Consider the following 14,272-nt stretch of genomic DNA (forward strand, 5'->3'; position numbering starts at 1 on the left):
CTGCAGAGTTTCCATCCGCCCTTGCGGGGTCTCTATCTCAATCTGGGCAAGGTGACTCTATTATTGTCTATGCTCTCCCATGCCTATGCCTTTGCCTTTGTTCATACTGGTTATGCCTCTACGGGGTAAACTGCTTTAGATTAGACCAAGTATGAATAAAAAGCATGTACTTCTTCTGTACATTTGAAGTTCTCGGAAATACAAGTTAGAAATTTCTTGCATAGCCATTGCGTCCTTGACGATCGCCTCCTCTCTTTACGCCATTCGGAATATTGTCTTTCCATGGTAGAAATCAATCAGTAGGAGCAGAGAAAAACAATTATATTTGAAGACTATATTACATTATATGAATAGATAATAACTTAATTAAGGCTTTGCGAAATACCTCTGAAACCAGCCAACCTTTTCTTTTCAACATATACGCGACGCCCAGAGATGACAATAGGAGATGCCTGCTTACAAAATATAAATACAAGTTTTATGAAAATAAAGTTAAATACAATATCTAATAACACTAAATAATTCGATACAAATTAAGTACCTTTACAGCACTCTCCACAGAAGTTGATGATTGGAACTCAATGAAACCATAGCAAAAGCTTTTTTCCTGCATTACAGTATTTAAACATTACAGAAGGAAAAAAGGAGAAAACAAGCGAGATTTTTTTTCAAAAACATACCTTGTTGGCTCTGATTTGAATTCCACCAGGCTTTATAGAACCATATTTTTTAAACTCTTCTTCAAGCAAGGTAATTGTAGAATTCCATGGCAAATTTCTTAAATGGATTGAGTTCTCATTGACTGTAAGTTATATGGAATTTCAAGGTTAGTGAGAAATTAAGAACCTGAAAGATACAATTAAAAAATGGTGAAGGGAAGATTATGGTAACCTGGGGCTTTTCCAGAATTAGAGTTCAAGGATTGTGATGTTGTATGTACTTGTGATGGTACATTTGCTTTCAGTCCGGTATTTATTGGAAATTTCACCACAACAGTTGGCCTTTGAATAGGATGTGGGTTCTCTTTCAAAAGCTGAACATTCAAAGAAAAAAATATCAGTAACATCATATTCTACAAACGCTCAATGTATGAAAGGGCTTTGAAGTGCTCGACGTGCATTCAAAATGTTTATACTTACAACTGCTAGAAAACTCATTTTTGTTGTTTCTTCTGGTGGTGAAATAGTTTTCTCAATATCCTTAAGCTGTTGTTCATTCTCAACAGTTTCAGTAGCATGTTTATTTTCCAATTTCGAAGGTTGTGATTCAAATCTTTGAATTTCTTTTGCAGGAACTATCTCTGCTAAGACACAGAAAGGTTGCGATTAAAGAAGATTCTACATCGAAAAATACTGAAAGATAGAAGAAGAGACCATTTTACCTTCCTGCAAAGGCTCATCACAAACAGCATTAGCCGACATATAAGTTTTCTCTTCTGAATACTGGGATTCTTCCAAATACCGAAATGCATCGTTTAGAACAAAATAGCCTCTCTCCTGTGGTGCTAAAAAGAAAGACTGGGCAAATTTTCTTTCGACATTCTCGTGCCCTAATATGATCCCAGTTACCAATATGATATAAGATTCATTATAAGCTTCTTGTGAATCCACAGTTCCTATTTAACCTCATTTCCCTCATTGAGCGAAGACACTATATTGTTTTTAATAGCCTGTTGGTAACAACCATTCAAAACAAGAACAACATTATGTCTGCAAATTTGATTGAATAAAGAAATGTAAACTTAAACCATGGATAAAAATTAAACTTCGAAGGTATCTTGTAGTTGCATGCCATATGGTAATATTGTATTTCAAAAATGAATTTGTATGATTTGAAACTGTTATACACTGAATCTACTGCAATATTTGACTTACTTCTAGGGTTGTTACATGCAACAATTGACCATTGGGTTCAGGGCGGGTGATAGTGCTGCAATCTTTGTAGAACTCGTATAGCTTATCTGGACAGTTGTTTAGAACACAGTAATACTGGTTCACAAATTCGTTTGCAACCTACCAAACCAAAAGTGTTAATGAAATAAACTCCAAGCCCAACGCAAATGATCCAAACCCAAAACCACTTTATAAGAATAACAAGATGGTATAGTATTCATACCTCAGAGGCAGGAAATTCTCTTTGTAACTGCTGGGATTCTATCCTTCTGCATTGGAAATGATAATCAGTTGCATGTTAAAGTGTGTTGAATCTGCTAACTATCCCAATCACAAGTCTAGGAAAAATTGCAAAAGAGAAAATAAAGAGAATATGTAGAACATAATTCCTGTTGCAGACCTTGTATGGATTTTAACTGTAAAGAGTTGCTTTTCAGTGAATGTGAATACTTTCCACACCTTTTAAAACCTCTCAACTGATTTAGTGGACTGAATTGAAATTTCGAAACAGCCTAAATATTTTTCTCACAAGCGCAGATACAAGGAGGCATAACAGCAGAGTACGAGTTAGTTTGCTTTTGTTTTCTTTTTCCAAATATATTTATAAGGCATAACAGGCGTGTCTTTTGACTAAGAGAATCGAAACTATTGAATTTTGGGATGATAACGTTTGTATGGCCATAATTACCTATTCCTATACAAGTCTAGTCTGATACAACAAGACGCATACATAAGTAAAAATGACGTTAGATTAATTAATTTAGAGTGAGGATTGAAATATTAAATGTTAAGAGAGTAATTGCAAAGAAAAGTATATGTAGTTCTATGGAAGATGTGTGGAAATGTGTTTGATGTGACATTGACTCTCAAGATCTGATGAAGGAAAATATGTAACTTAAATTTGTTCATTATATCAGATTTGTTCTACGGTATTTTCATAGGGGAAGAGCACCAGTAGTCGTCATAGCTAACTTCGCGCACCCACAGATCCTAAAGGGTACGTCGTATTTTGGTTTTTTTTAGTCATCTTCGTATGCGACTTAATTGCTTATAGCTATTGATCTAGCTTCTGGGTAGTAACGATGCATGCTCTGGAATCAGTTATGCGCACAAAGGTAAAAAAGTACACATTTCAAAGTGTCGCCTGATACCTAACTAAAGATGTTCCAGTAACCGTCAACTCAAAATTGTTAGTATTTGTTGACAAATGTCCAAATAGCGATGCACAAATGTTCCAATAGTGGTGCACAAATGGGACAAATGTTCCAATAGTTGTTCACAAATGGTTAATAGCACAAAATATTTTACAAAATCTAGACATTAGCCAAAGATCTATTGGCATATCCTTAGTTTTATATTTGATTCTATTGACTTTTATAATCCTAGTAAAATTTAAATTTTCATGTTCAAGTTATAGAGTGTGCTTTATTCTAATATCTATGGCTAATTTTTTTTCCACCTATTGTTAAAACTCCTCCTTTTAGTGTGTGTAGTAGGTCCTTCGTATATTTGAATGGGCCAAGAAATATTGTGTCATTTTATTGTGTATGATGCTCAATGTGTTGCAATTTTAGAATTTATTAATTCGTGTATGGATAGAACTTTCTCATTTGGTTTGTTGACACTAGTTATTTAGTTACAAAAAGTTGAAGTTCGTAGCATCTTGCATAAATAATTAGTTAAGGAGGGGTGTATCCTTAGCAATTGTTTGTGTCAAAATTTGGTTCAGAAGAATTCATGATGAATAATTAGATATTTTTGGGTCCTTTTGTTTGGATGAACTCTTTTGTTATTAACCATTCCATATCATTACTATTGATATTGGGTCATCTATAGATGAAATAGTGGGAGAGGAAAAAATAAAATTGCAATGCATGATATGTTGACCACAAACCTATAAATTCTTCTACTACTTTGGATAGATAAATTGCCTACTTATGAACTAAAAATGTGGTTGACGTTAGAGAGTAGAAACTCTTATCTTTCTTCTACATGGGTATTCCTCACAACTTTGATGAACTTGGTATGATGGGTAGGAGTAATTTTGAAAACAACTATAGTTCGTGTTATTGTAGCATCTTATCTCCTTGTGGGTTTTAGTAGTTGATTTTATAGATAAAAATAATCGACATAAAAAATTTCATGTAACAAGGAAAATATGGTACTTGACTCAAGCAATTTATTAACTAGGTAGCATGTTGCGTTTGATACTATTCTATCCCACTTTATAAGGATGAAATGAAAAAACTCCTTCAAATGAATATACAAGGCATTAGAAGGTCATACTTAATTCTTATTTACTTCTCAATCACCACCGTTACTATTTCTTTCTCAAATTGGTGTTGCATTGCTTGTTCTAATTTGAGTCACAATAGTCAACATTAAAGAACCCATAACCCATACAACCTGATTTGGCCTAATGGTGGAGAATTTGTGCTTTTTAAAGAGAGGTCACAAGTTCAAATCCCACAAGGGGGTAGGGTATGTACACCTTATCGGCTTCAACCCATTACCTATCAAAAAAAAAAAAAAACCCACAATCCATGCTACCTTTTACATTTCATTAAAATAAAAATTATTTTGAGTTTGGCCATTATGGATAATATTTAATGAGAGCATGGTATTTTGTTGAATACATTATAATTTCCAACATGTGTTTGGTTAAATTTAAGTTGTTAACTCAAATTGGAAAGTCTTTGTATTCTTTGCATAAACACACTCCTTAATTGACATATTAAGCACAAAAAATGTCAGTCAACTCTGAATGTTTAACATTTTTAAGACTAAAACCGTATGCTTAGTGCGTCTTATTTAAGCCATTTCACCCTATAGTAGATTTCCATACAACATTCCATAGCTCCCATTTTGTTATACGCAAGAAAAATGCAGGCAAATATTTTAAAGTCTGGCCTTAAGGTTTAAAGTTTGCTTAGCATATTTACTTTATTGATATTGATATACTAGTTTATCGGTGTTGATAACATATTTAATAATAATTATAAGAATAACCAATTTATTTCAATTTAGGTATAAAAAATAAGACATAATTATAAACTCTTTATTTTATTATGGAAATTGATGCTTTTCTTTTCTACTCTACTTTTGTGTTTAGCTGGTATTGGTAACATTAAATTTTAGATATACCCTTATAAGCAAAATGAAAATTAATTAGTACGTGGAATTCAACTTTTAAATTGAGTACATTTGTATAGATACAGCAAATTATCAACCTTAAAAGTCTCTATCTTAGTACTTTGCCTTGTATGAGCAACTTAATTTTTCTACAGCCCTGTACTCAATCTTCAAGACAACCTAATTATCTAACTTCTTGATAGGAAGCACAAAAAGATTTCTCAAATAGGTTTGTTTGGAAAAAAATGTGATTTTCTTATTCATTACAAAGATCATTGACAACATTCTTGAGCTTTTTCTTCTTTTTAATCACATTAGTACATCAATATCTCTCTTTATAGGAAAAAGGTATCCATCTTCAACCCTGATCACTTACCCCAATGCATAAATTTTGTCAGTCTTAAATCTTTATGAATTTCTATTTAAATCATAGGTCAAAGAAGGCACAATGACTCCCTGAATCGATTTATTACAACCAATCCATAAACCTTAAATATAATTATAATAACTTTAGTGTCATAAATTTGTGACCCTTGCAATTTTCGACCATAATAAGGTCCCCACACATGAAAAATTGAATCCCTTAGCCTGATTGGAGACTAGAGACTTGCTGAGCCCTTGAAAAACTGCATATTTCTTGCTCCCCACTCTGCCTAAACAAGCATCCCGTCCTAGAAAAAAAGGTGGGACAGGGGCATGGTGCCCCTGTCCCTACTCTATTTTGGGGTATTAATCCTCAAATTATGCTTTGGTGGTTGTGCATTGAGCAGGTAAACTCCCCTAGTGTCCGCCTATCATGGAAAATTAGTTCAATAACACTATTTGATGAGTATATAAGTTGCAGTCATTTTGGGGAAGGAAGTTTCATAAGCGAGAAGTTCATGAGATCACGCATTCAAGCATTCAAGAATCACTTTCAAGTATTGAGCATCTCAAGTCTTCTTTCAAGGATAGGTGTTGCATTCAAGTCAAAGATTCAACCATTGAAGAGGAGATTCATTCCAACATTCAACTTCATACGAAAAATTCTATCAACATATCTATAACAACCTCCCTTGAGGTGATTTACTTTTCAGTCTTTCATTTACGTTTACTTGCAAGTACTTTCTTTCATCATTTGGTTAATTCCAAAACTGATGTTTGAAATGAAGGCAAACCCCCAATCCCAACCCCTTTTCCTCTCTTTTCTATGTGTAGGTTGTAGGTGTGCAACTGTACTTTCGTATTTGGAATCCATTTGCAGAGGCAAAAGAATCATTTTCCTTTCACGGATTTTTTTGGAGGACCGTGTACACATTTCACCACGATCTGAGCAACTTTTGGTCAAATTCCAAGGCGACATCGTCTCGACATATTATTAACAGATGCTGGTGCACAACTTCATCCTACACTTCTATCTCGACTTACAACAAGATCTTTGTCACTTTATTCACTTAGTCATTAGTACACAATTCAATATATTCAATGTCATTCAAGAAGAGAGGAGTAACCTACCATTCCCACATCAATCAGAATCTTACCTCCTTCTCTGGAGGTTGAATCTAGTGCATTTTCCCCCATCTTCTAATGCAATGAGTGAAAAGTATTTGAAGGGAAATCCGAAGTGAAACTTCCATCTCTCTTCGGAGGGAAGAAAGACTTTCCTCTAGATCTCTCATTCGCTCATTTTTTCCAACATTACATTTTGGTCTTGCATTCTTTCCTTGGAACAAACTTGGAAGTTTAATTTTTATGCACACTTAGTGGTTAATTCCTTCAAAAATTGAAATTGAACATGTGTTTATCTTGCTATTGTCTTACATCTAAAAATTGCTTTGTTTGACAAATTCAATTTCCTCCTTGTCTTGTTTAATTTACGAAATCAACTTTACAAAATTAAGTGGTTAATTGTTCAAACCCTAATTTTCAAACATTATCATGAACTTGTGCAAAAGTTAAACTTCCATTCAATTTTCAGATTTGTGACTATATTTAGATTTGTCTTCATTCCTACAATTCAAATTTTTTATTTCCCTCTTCTTTTCCAAATTCAAATTTCAAAAATTAAGTGGTTAGGTCATAAAACCCTAATTTTAAAAATTAATTGGATTTTGTATAAATTTCAAATAATTTCATTCAAATTCAGATTTATAAACATTTTCCAAGGTTTCCCTATGCTTTAGGTTTTACCCTTTTCAAATTTGCAGTCCAATTCCCTTTTCTCTTCAAAACCCTAATAGAGTCCTATTTTCACATTTGAACCTTAATTTTTCCTATCTAGAAATCATAAAATCTGCCAATTTTATGGGGTTAGCTTTAAAATCATCGTAATATTCATCCCTGAAGATTTTGAAAAAAGTTGGTCGGCCTGTGTGCATTTTCTACACGACATTCTCGTGCCCTAATATGATCCCAGTTACCAATATGATATAAGATTCATTATAAGCTTCTTGTGAATCCACAGTTCCTATTTTAACCTCATTTCCCTCATTGAGCGAAGACACTATATTGTTTTTAATAGCCTGTTGGTAACAACCATTCAAAACAAGAACAACATTATGTCTGCAAATTTGATTGAATAAAGAAATGTAAACTTAAACCATGGATAAAAATTAAAGTTCGAAGGTATCTTGTAGTTGCATGCCATATGGTAATATTGTATTTCAAAAATGAATTTGTATGATTTGAAACTGTTATACACTGAATCTACTGCAATATTTGACTTACTTCTAGGGTTGTTACATGCAACAATTGACCATTGGGTTCAGGGCGGGTGATAGTGCTGCAATCTTTGTAGAACTCGTATAGCTTATCTGGACAGTTGTTTAGAACACAGTAATACTGGTTCACAAATTCGTTTGCAACCTACCAAACCAAAAGTGTTAATGAAATAAACTCCAAGCCCAACGCAAATGATCCAAACCCAGAACCACTTTATAAGAATAACAAGATGGTATAGTATTCATACCTCAGAGGCAGGAAATTCTCTTTGTAACTGCTGGGATTCCATCCTTCTGCATTGGAAATGATAATCAGTTGCATGTTAAAGTGTGTTGAATCTGCTAACTATCCCAATCACAAGTCTAGGAAAAATTGCAAAAGAGAAAATAAAGAGAATATGTAGAACATAATTCCTGTTGCAGACCTTGTATGGATTTTAACTGTAAAGAGTTGCTTTTCAGTGAATGTGAATACTTTCCACACCTTTTAAAACCTCTCAACCGATTTAGTGGACTGAATTGAAATTTCGAAACAGCCTAAATATTTTTCTCACAAGCGCAGATACAAGGAGGCATAACAGCAGAGTACGAGTTAGTTTGCTTTTCTTTTCTTTTTCCAAATATATTTATAAGGCATAATAGGCGTGTCTTTTGACTAAGAGAATCGAAACTATTGAATTTTGGGATGATAACGTTTGTATGGCCATAATTACCTATTCCTATACAAGTCTAGTCTAATACAACAAGACGCACACATAAGTAAAAATGACGTTAGATTAATTAATTTTAGAGTGAGGATTGAAATATTAAATGTTAAGAGAGTAATTGCAAAGAAAAGTATATGTAGTTCTATGGAAGATGTGTGGAAATGTGTTTGATGTGACATTGACTCTAAAGATCTGATGAAGGAAAATATGTAACTTAAATTTGTTCATTATATCAGATTTGTTCTAGGGTATTTTCATAGGGGAAGAGCACCAGTAGTCGTCATAGCTAAATTCACGCACCCACAGATCCTAAAGGGTACGTCGTATTTTGGTTTTTTTTAGTCATCTTCGTATGTGACTTAACTGCTTATAGCTATTGATCTGGCTTGTGGGTAGTAACGATGCATGCTCTGGAATCAGTTATGCGCACAAAGGTAAAAAAGTACACAATTCAAAGTGTCGCCTGATACCTAACTAAAGATGTTCCAGTAACCGTCAACTCAAAATTGCTAGTACTTGTTCACAAATGTCCAAATAGCGATGCACAAATGTTCCAATACTGGTGCACAAATGGGACAAATGTTCCAATAGTTGTTCACAAATGGGCCAATTAATTACAAAAAAAGATCGGCTATTGGTACAAAACAAATTTATTAATGGTGTTTTCACTATGAAGGCTATTGGGGGGTCAACATAACAATAAGGTGACGGTTCTTGGAACTATGTTATCTATTGGTGCTCTTCCCCTAGTATTACATATGTTCTGTAAGGCATAGATCTAATTTTGTTGGTTGTAGTTAACTACTTTCTTTTTTTTTTCTGTTATGTGATTTTTTATGCTCAAAGGCTGGTGGTGTTTGTATATATTAAGGGGAGATCATCGAGTCTAAAATGACAAACTTTACATTGAGCATCTTCATAGAACCAACTTTAGTTGGAAGCAAGCAAACATTTTGATGTCAAATTAATTTTTGGTAAGTCCTCTATTCAAAATGTTCCTATATAAATGTTCCTTCTTGTTCTACAATAGTGATAATATGTTCTAGTATGTCAATTATATACATAAAAAATACTCACATAAATGTACACATAGTCCACTCACAACAACTAGTAGATTTTTTTTAATGCCAATAACTTATTTGAAAATCAAAATCATTGTTCAAGTACCCTGTTGATGAAACATTTTAAGAAAATCAAGTTCAAATAACAGTCAAATCTTACCCTCGCCCAACTTATTACAACATTAAATTTGTCTCTAAGAATACGTAATCATTAAGCTTATTCCCAGGAGGTCTCCCTTGAGGTGATTTCCTGAGAAGGCCCAATGCTTCACCTCTATGAGCATCAACCAGATGCAATGAGTGCTAAGTAGACCATTCATTATCATGAGAGATGGGTTCTTGTGAACTACTACTGATGAAACATGGGTCAATGAGTTTGTCTCAAAAACTACATAATTGAATCTTGATAATAATATGATAATTTGGTTTGTTGTGGAAAATATATCCTACTTATAAATTGATAAGCTTAAGGGGCTCTATTATAAGTGGGTTCAACCTTGGAGGAAACTCCATTGTTAAGAGTGTCTGAGTTGGAGTAATACTAGGATGGGTGACCTTCTGGGAAGGGCCAATGTTTCACCTCTGTGAGCATCACCTAGATATAATGAGGGATAAGTGGACCATTCATTCTCATGGGAGATGAGTTCATGTGAACCACTACTCATGAAACATGGGTCAATGAGTTTGACTTGAAAACTATATAGTTGAATCTTGATAGCAATATCATAATTTGACTTGTTATAGAAAGTATCTCCTACTTATCAATTGTTGAGCTTAAGGGGCAATATAATGAATGGTCTATAATCAAGGACAAAATGAGTCCAAAGGAATACAAAAGGGAGAGATGCTTAAAATTTGAATTACTTGAAATACTGGCAAGGGAAGAATGTTATTGGAGGCAAAAATCAAGGGAAGTATGAATTCAAGAGGGAGAAAGAAATACAATTTTTTTTCACAAGGCCTCAATAGAAAAAAAAGGGAGAAGTAAATTTATGGAAATCAACAAGATTGATGCAACAAGAACCCAAAATTTGGAAGAAGTTAACAAAGAGGCCACAAAATTATTTGAAAAAATGTTAAAGGAAAAGTCACAAGGGAGTAAGGAAATGAGGGGAAAATTTATGGATACAATTCCCAAAGTAATATCAGAACAACAGAACCAAGAGTTTTTTAAGGCAGCAACAATGGAGGAAGTTAAAACAACAATATTTCAGATGAATCTCGACAAGGCTCCTCACCTAGATAGTTTCTTTGCTAGATTATTCCAATTTTTCTGGGAGATAGTGGGCCAAGATATACACACTTGACAGTGGAGGAAACAAGAAAAAAGAAGAGGGTATTAAAGGAAATGAACCACAAACCACACATTCTTTGCACTAGTCTGAAAGAAGAAGATGGTAAATTCTATGCAAGATTTTTGACCGATTTCTTTATGCAACACTACATACAAAATAATATCCAAAATTATTGCCAACTGTTTTAAAAAATTCTTCAATTTTGTAATATTAGAAGAACAAAGTGCCTTTGCCCCTAGGAGTTCAATAGTGGAAAGGATAATAATAGCCCATAAAGGAATTCAATCATCTAGAAAATCAAAATAGGCAGGGATGATCATAAAATTGGATATTATGAAAGTGTATGGCTCGATGGATAGAGAATTCCTCAAGGAAATTCTAGACAAATTTGGGCTTATGAAGGATTGGATTTGATGGGTGGATGGATGCATATCAACTCTAACCTTTTCAATGTGGATGAATAGTGGGGCTCATGGTTTCTTTAATTCAAGTAGAGGTATAAGACAAGGCGACCTGTTATCTCCCTTTCTATTCATAATTATGGGAGAGGCAATGGGTAGGGGGATAACTAAACTAAGGGAGGAATCAAATGGTATGGAATTAAGGTAGTTGGTGGTGAGGCCTCGGTGACACACTAGCAATTTGCAGATGATACTATGTTGTTTGGACAGTCAGACAACTAGGAAGCTAGGACTATTAATTCACTACTCAATAAATATTTTTATGTCTTGGGACAAAAAATTAATTGGAGTAAATCGAAGGTCTTCTTCGTCAATACTCAACCAAGTCTTGCAAGGGATTCGACCAACATCCTAAAGCTTAAAGTAGCTAATTTTCTAGGCATGTTCTTGGGCACACCACTCTTTCAAGGGATGAATAAAAAGGAATACTGGATGAACATAGTTTCAAGCTACGTAGACAAGAAGATTCTGTGGAAAGGTAAATGGATTTCGTCAATAGGAAGATTGCTTATGATAAAATCAGTGCTTTTGACACTCCCGGTATACTCCATGTCCTCTCTAAAATCCCTGATGGAATAGATGCAGAAATGAAAAAAATCATGAAAAGATTCTTTTGGAATGACATGAATAACCAAAACAGAATACCCCTATTAACATGCAACAATAAATGAAAGCCAAAAAAAGTAGGACGTGCAGGACTAAGAAACTTGTTGATAATGAATTTGGAAATGGGAGAAAAACTTGTATGGAGACGATATACAAATAGTAACGAGAAATGGATTAAAATCATAAGAAAGAAGTATGTAAATTCCAATTACCCGATTAGCATTCTCAAAGTAAGAGATTCTCCTAGAGGCTCGATAGTGTGGAATTAAATTTTAGAAAGCTGGGATATAATAACAAGATATATCACGTGGGAAATAGTAAATGGAGAGCAAGGATTATTTTGTAAAGACTCATGAAATAATTATAAAAAATTTGGAGGAATATCTGAATTTGGAAGACATAAGAAAAGAGACCCTATTGAAATGGGGAGAACAAGTGAAAGATTATGGGATAATTATAGTAGAAAATGGGACGATAAGTTGGTCAACAATGTTGAATGAAATACCGAGTCTTTCTTTATTTGCTCAACAATGTTGAATGAAATACCAAATTCTCTAAAGATACATAGTTTTATAATAAAGTATTCTTTTTGGCATTTTACTACAAAACTCCTTAAGATTTAAATCTATGTCAAATTTACTCAATTCTTATAATTGGCATGTAAACACATCCTTCCCTTGTGATGATAATTTAAACATCCACAACCCCACTAGAAGATTTATATGTAGCAATCCAATACTGGCTACTAGTTTATTCTCTCACCTTGTAGTCCTCAGCTACATTACAAAATATTTTACAAAATCTAGACATTAGCCAAAGATCTATTGGCATATCCTTAGTTTTATATTTGATTCTATTGACTTTTATAATCCTAGTAAAATTTAAATTTTCATGTTCAAGTTATAGAGTGTGCTTTATTCTAATATCTATGGCTAAATTTTTTTCCACCTATTGTTAAAACTCCTCCTTTTAGTGTGTGTAGTAGGTCCTTCGAATATTTGAATGGGCCAAGAAATATTGTGTCATTTTATTGTGTATGATGCTCAATGTGTTGCAATTTTAGAATTTATTAATTCGTGTATGGATAGAACTTTCTCATTTGGTTTGTTGACACTAGTTATTTAGTTACAAAAAGTTGAAGTTCGTAGCATCTTGCATAAATAATTAGTTAAGGAGGGGTGTATCCTTAGCAATTGTTTGTGTCAAAATTTGGTTCAGAAGAATTCATGATGAATAATTAGATATTTTTGGGTCCTTTTGTTTGGATGAACTCTTTTGTTATTAACCATTCCATATCATTACTATTGATATTAGGTCATCTATAGATGAAATAGTGGGAGAGGAAAAAAGGAAATTGCAATGCATGATATGTTGACCACAAACCTATAAATTCTTCTACTACTTTGGATAGATAAATTGCCTCCTTATGAACTAAAAATGTAGTTGATGTTAGAGAGTATAAACTCTTATCTTTCTTCTACATGGGTGTTCCTCACAACTTTGATGTACTTGGTATGATGGGTAGGAGTAATTTTGAAAACAACTATAGTTCGTGTTATTGTAGCATCTTATCTCCTTGTGGGTTTTAGTAGTTGATTTTATAGATAAAAATAATCGACATAAAAAATTTCATGTAACAAGGAAAATATGGTACTTGACTCAAGCAATTTATTAACTAGGTAGCATGTTGCGTTCGATACTATTCTATCCCACTTTATAAGGATGAAATGAGAAAAATCCTTCAAATGAATATACAAGGCATTAGAAAGTCAAACTTAATTCTTATTTACTTCTCAATCACCACCGTTACTATTTCTTTCTCAAATTGGTGTTGCATTGCTTGTTCTAATTTGAGTTAGAATAGCCAACATTAAAGAACCCATAACCTGTACAACCTGAGTTGGCCTAATGGTGGAGAATTTGTGCTTTTTAAAGAGAGGTCACAAGTTCAAATCCCACAAGGGGGTAGGGTATCTACACCTTATCGGCTTCAGCCCATTACCTATAAAAAAAAAAAAAAAACCCACAATCCATGCTACCTTTTACATTTCATTAAAATAAAAATTATATTGAGTTTGGCCATTGTGGATAATATTTAAAGAGAGCATGGTATTTTGTTGAATACATTATAATTTCCAACATGTATTTGGTTAAATTTAAGTTGTTAACTCAAATTGGAAAGTCTTTGTATTCTTTGCATAAACACACTCCTTAATTGACATATTAAGCACAAAAAATGTCAGTTAACTCTAAATGTTTAACATTTTTAAGAATAAAATTGTAAGCTTAGTGTGTGTGATTTAAGCCATTCCACCCTATAGTAGATTTCCATACAGCATTCCATAGCTCCCATTTTGTTATACGCAAGAAAATTGCAGGCAAATACTTTAAAGTCTGGCTTTAAGGTTTAAAGTTTTCT

At 33.4% G+C, this 14,272-nt stretch overlaps 1 protein-coding gene across 1 annotated transcript; it reads right to left on the bottom strand.

Annotated features, from left to right (window-relative positions):
• Window positions 1-205: 205 nt before the first annotated feature.
• Window positions 206-8,013, bottom strand: LOC131031325 (nuclear transport factor 2-like). The gene is made up of 11 exons (XM_059210424.1): window positions 7,972-8,013; window positions 7,731-7,868; window positions 7,424-7,525; window positions 1,904-2,012; window positions 1,382-1,549; window positions 1,140-1,300; window positions 892-1,033; window positions 681-802; window positions 542-607; window positions 386-452; window positions 206-276 (listed from the first exon to the last, which is right to left on the bottom strand). The coding sequence occupies exons 1-11, from the start codon at window positions 8,011-8,013 to the stop codon at window positions 206-208; spliced, it is 1,188 nt and encodes a 395-aa protein (XP_059066407.1).
• Between the last annotated feature and the right edge of the window lie 6,259 nt (window positions 8,014-14,272).

This window comes from Cryptomeria japonica, chromosome 8 (genome assembly GCF_030272615.1).
Source record: "Cryptomeria japonica chromosome 8, Sugi_1.0, whole genome shotgun sequence".
Taxonomy (NCBI): Eukaryota; Viridiplantae; Streptophyta; class Pinopsida; order Cupressales; family Cupressaceae; genus Cryptomeria; species Cryptomeria japonica.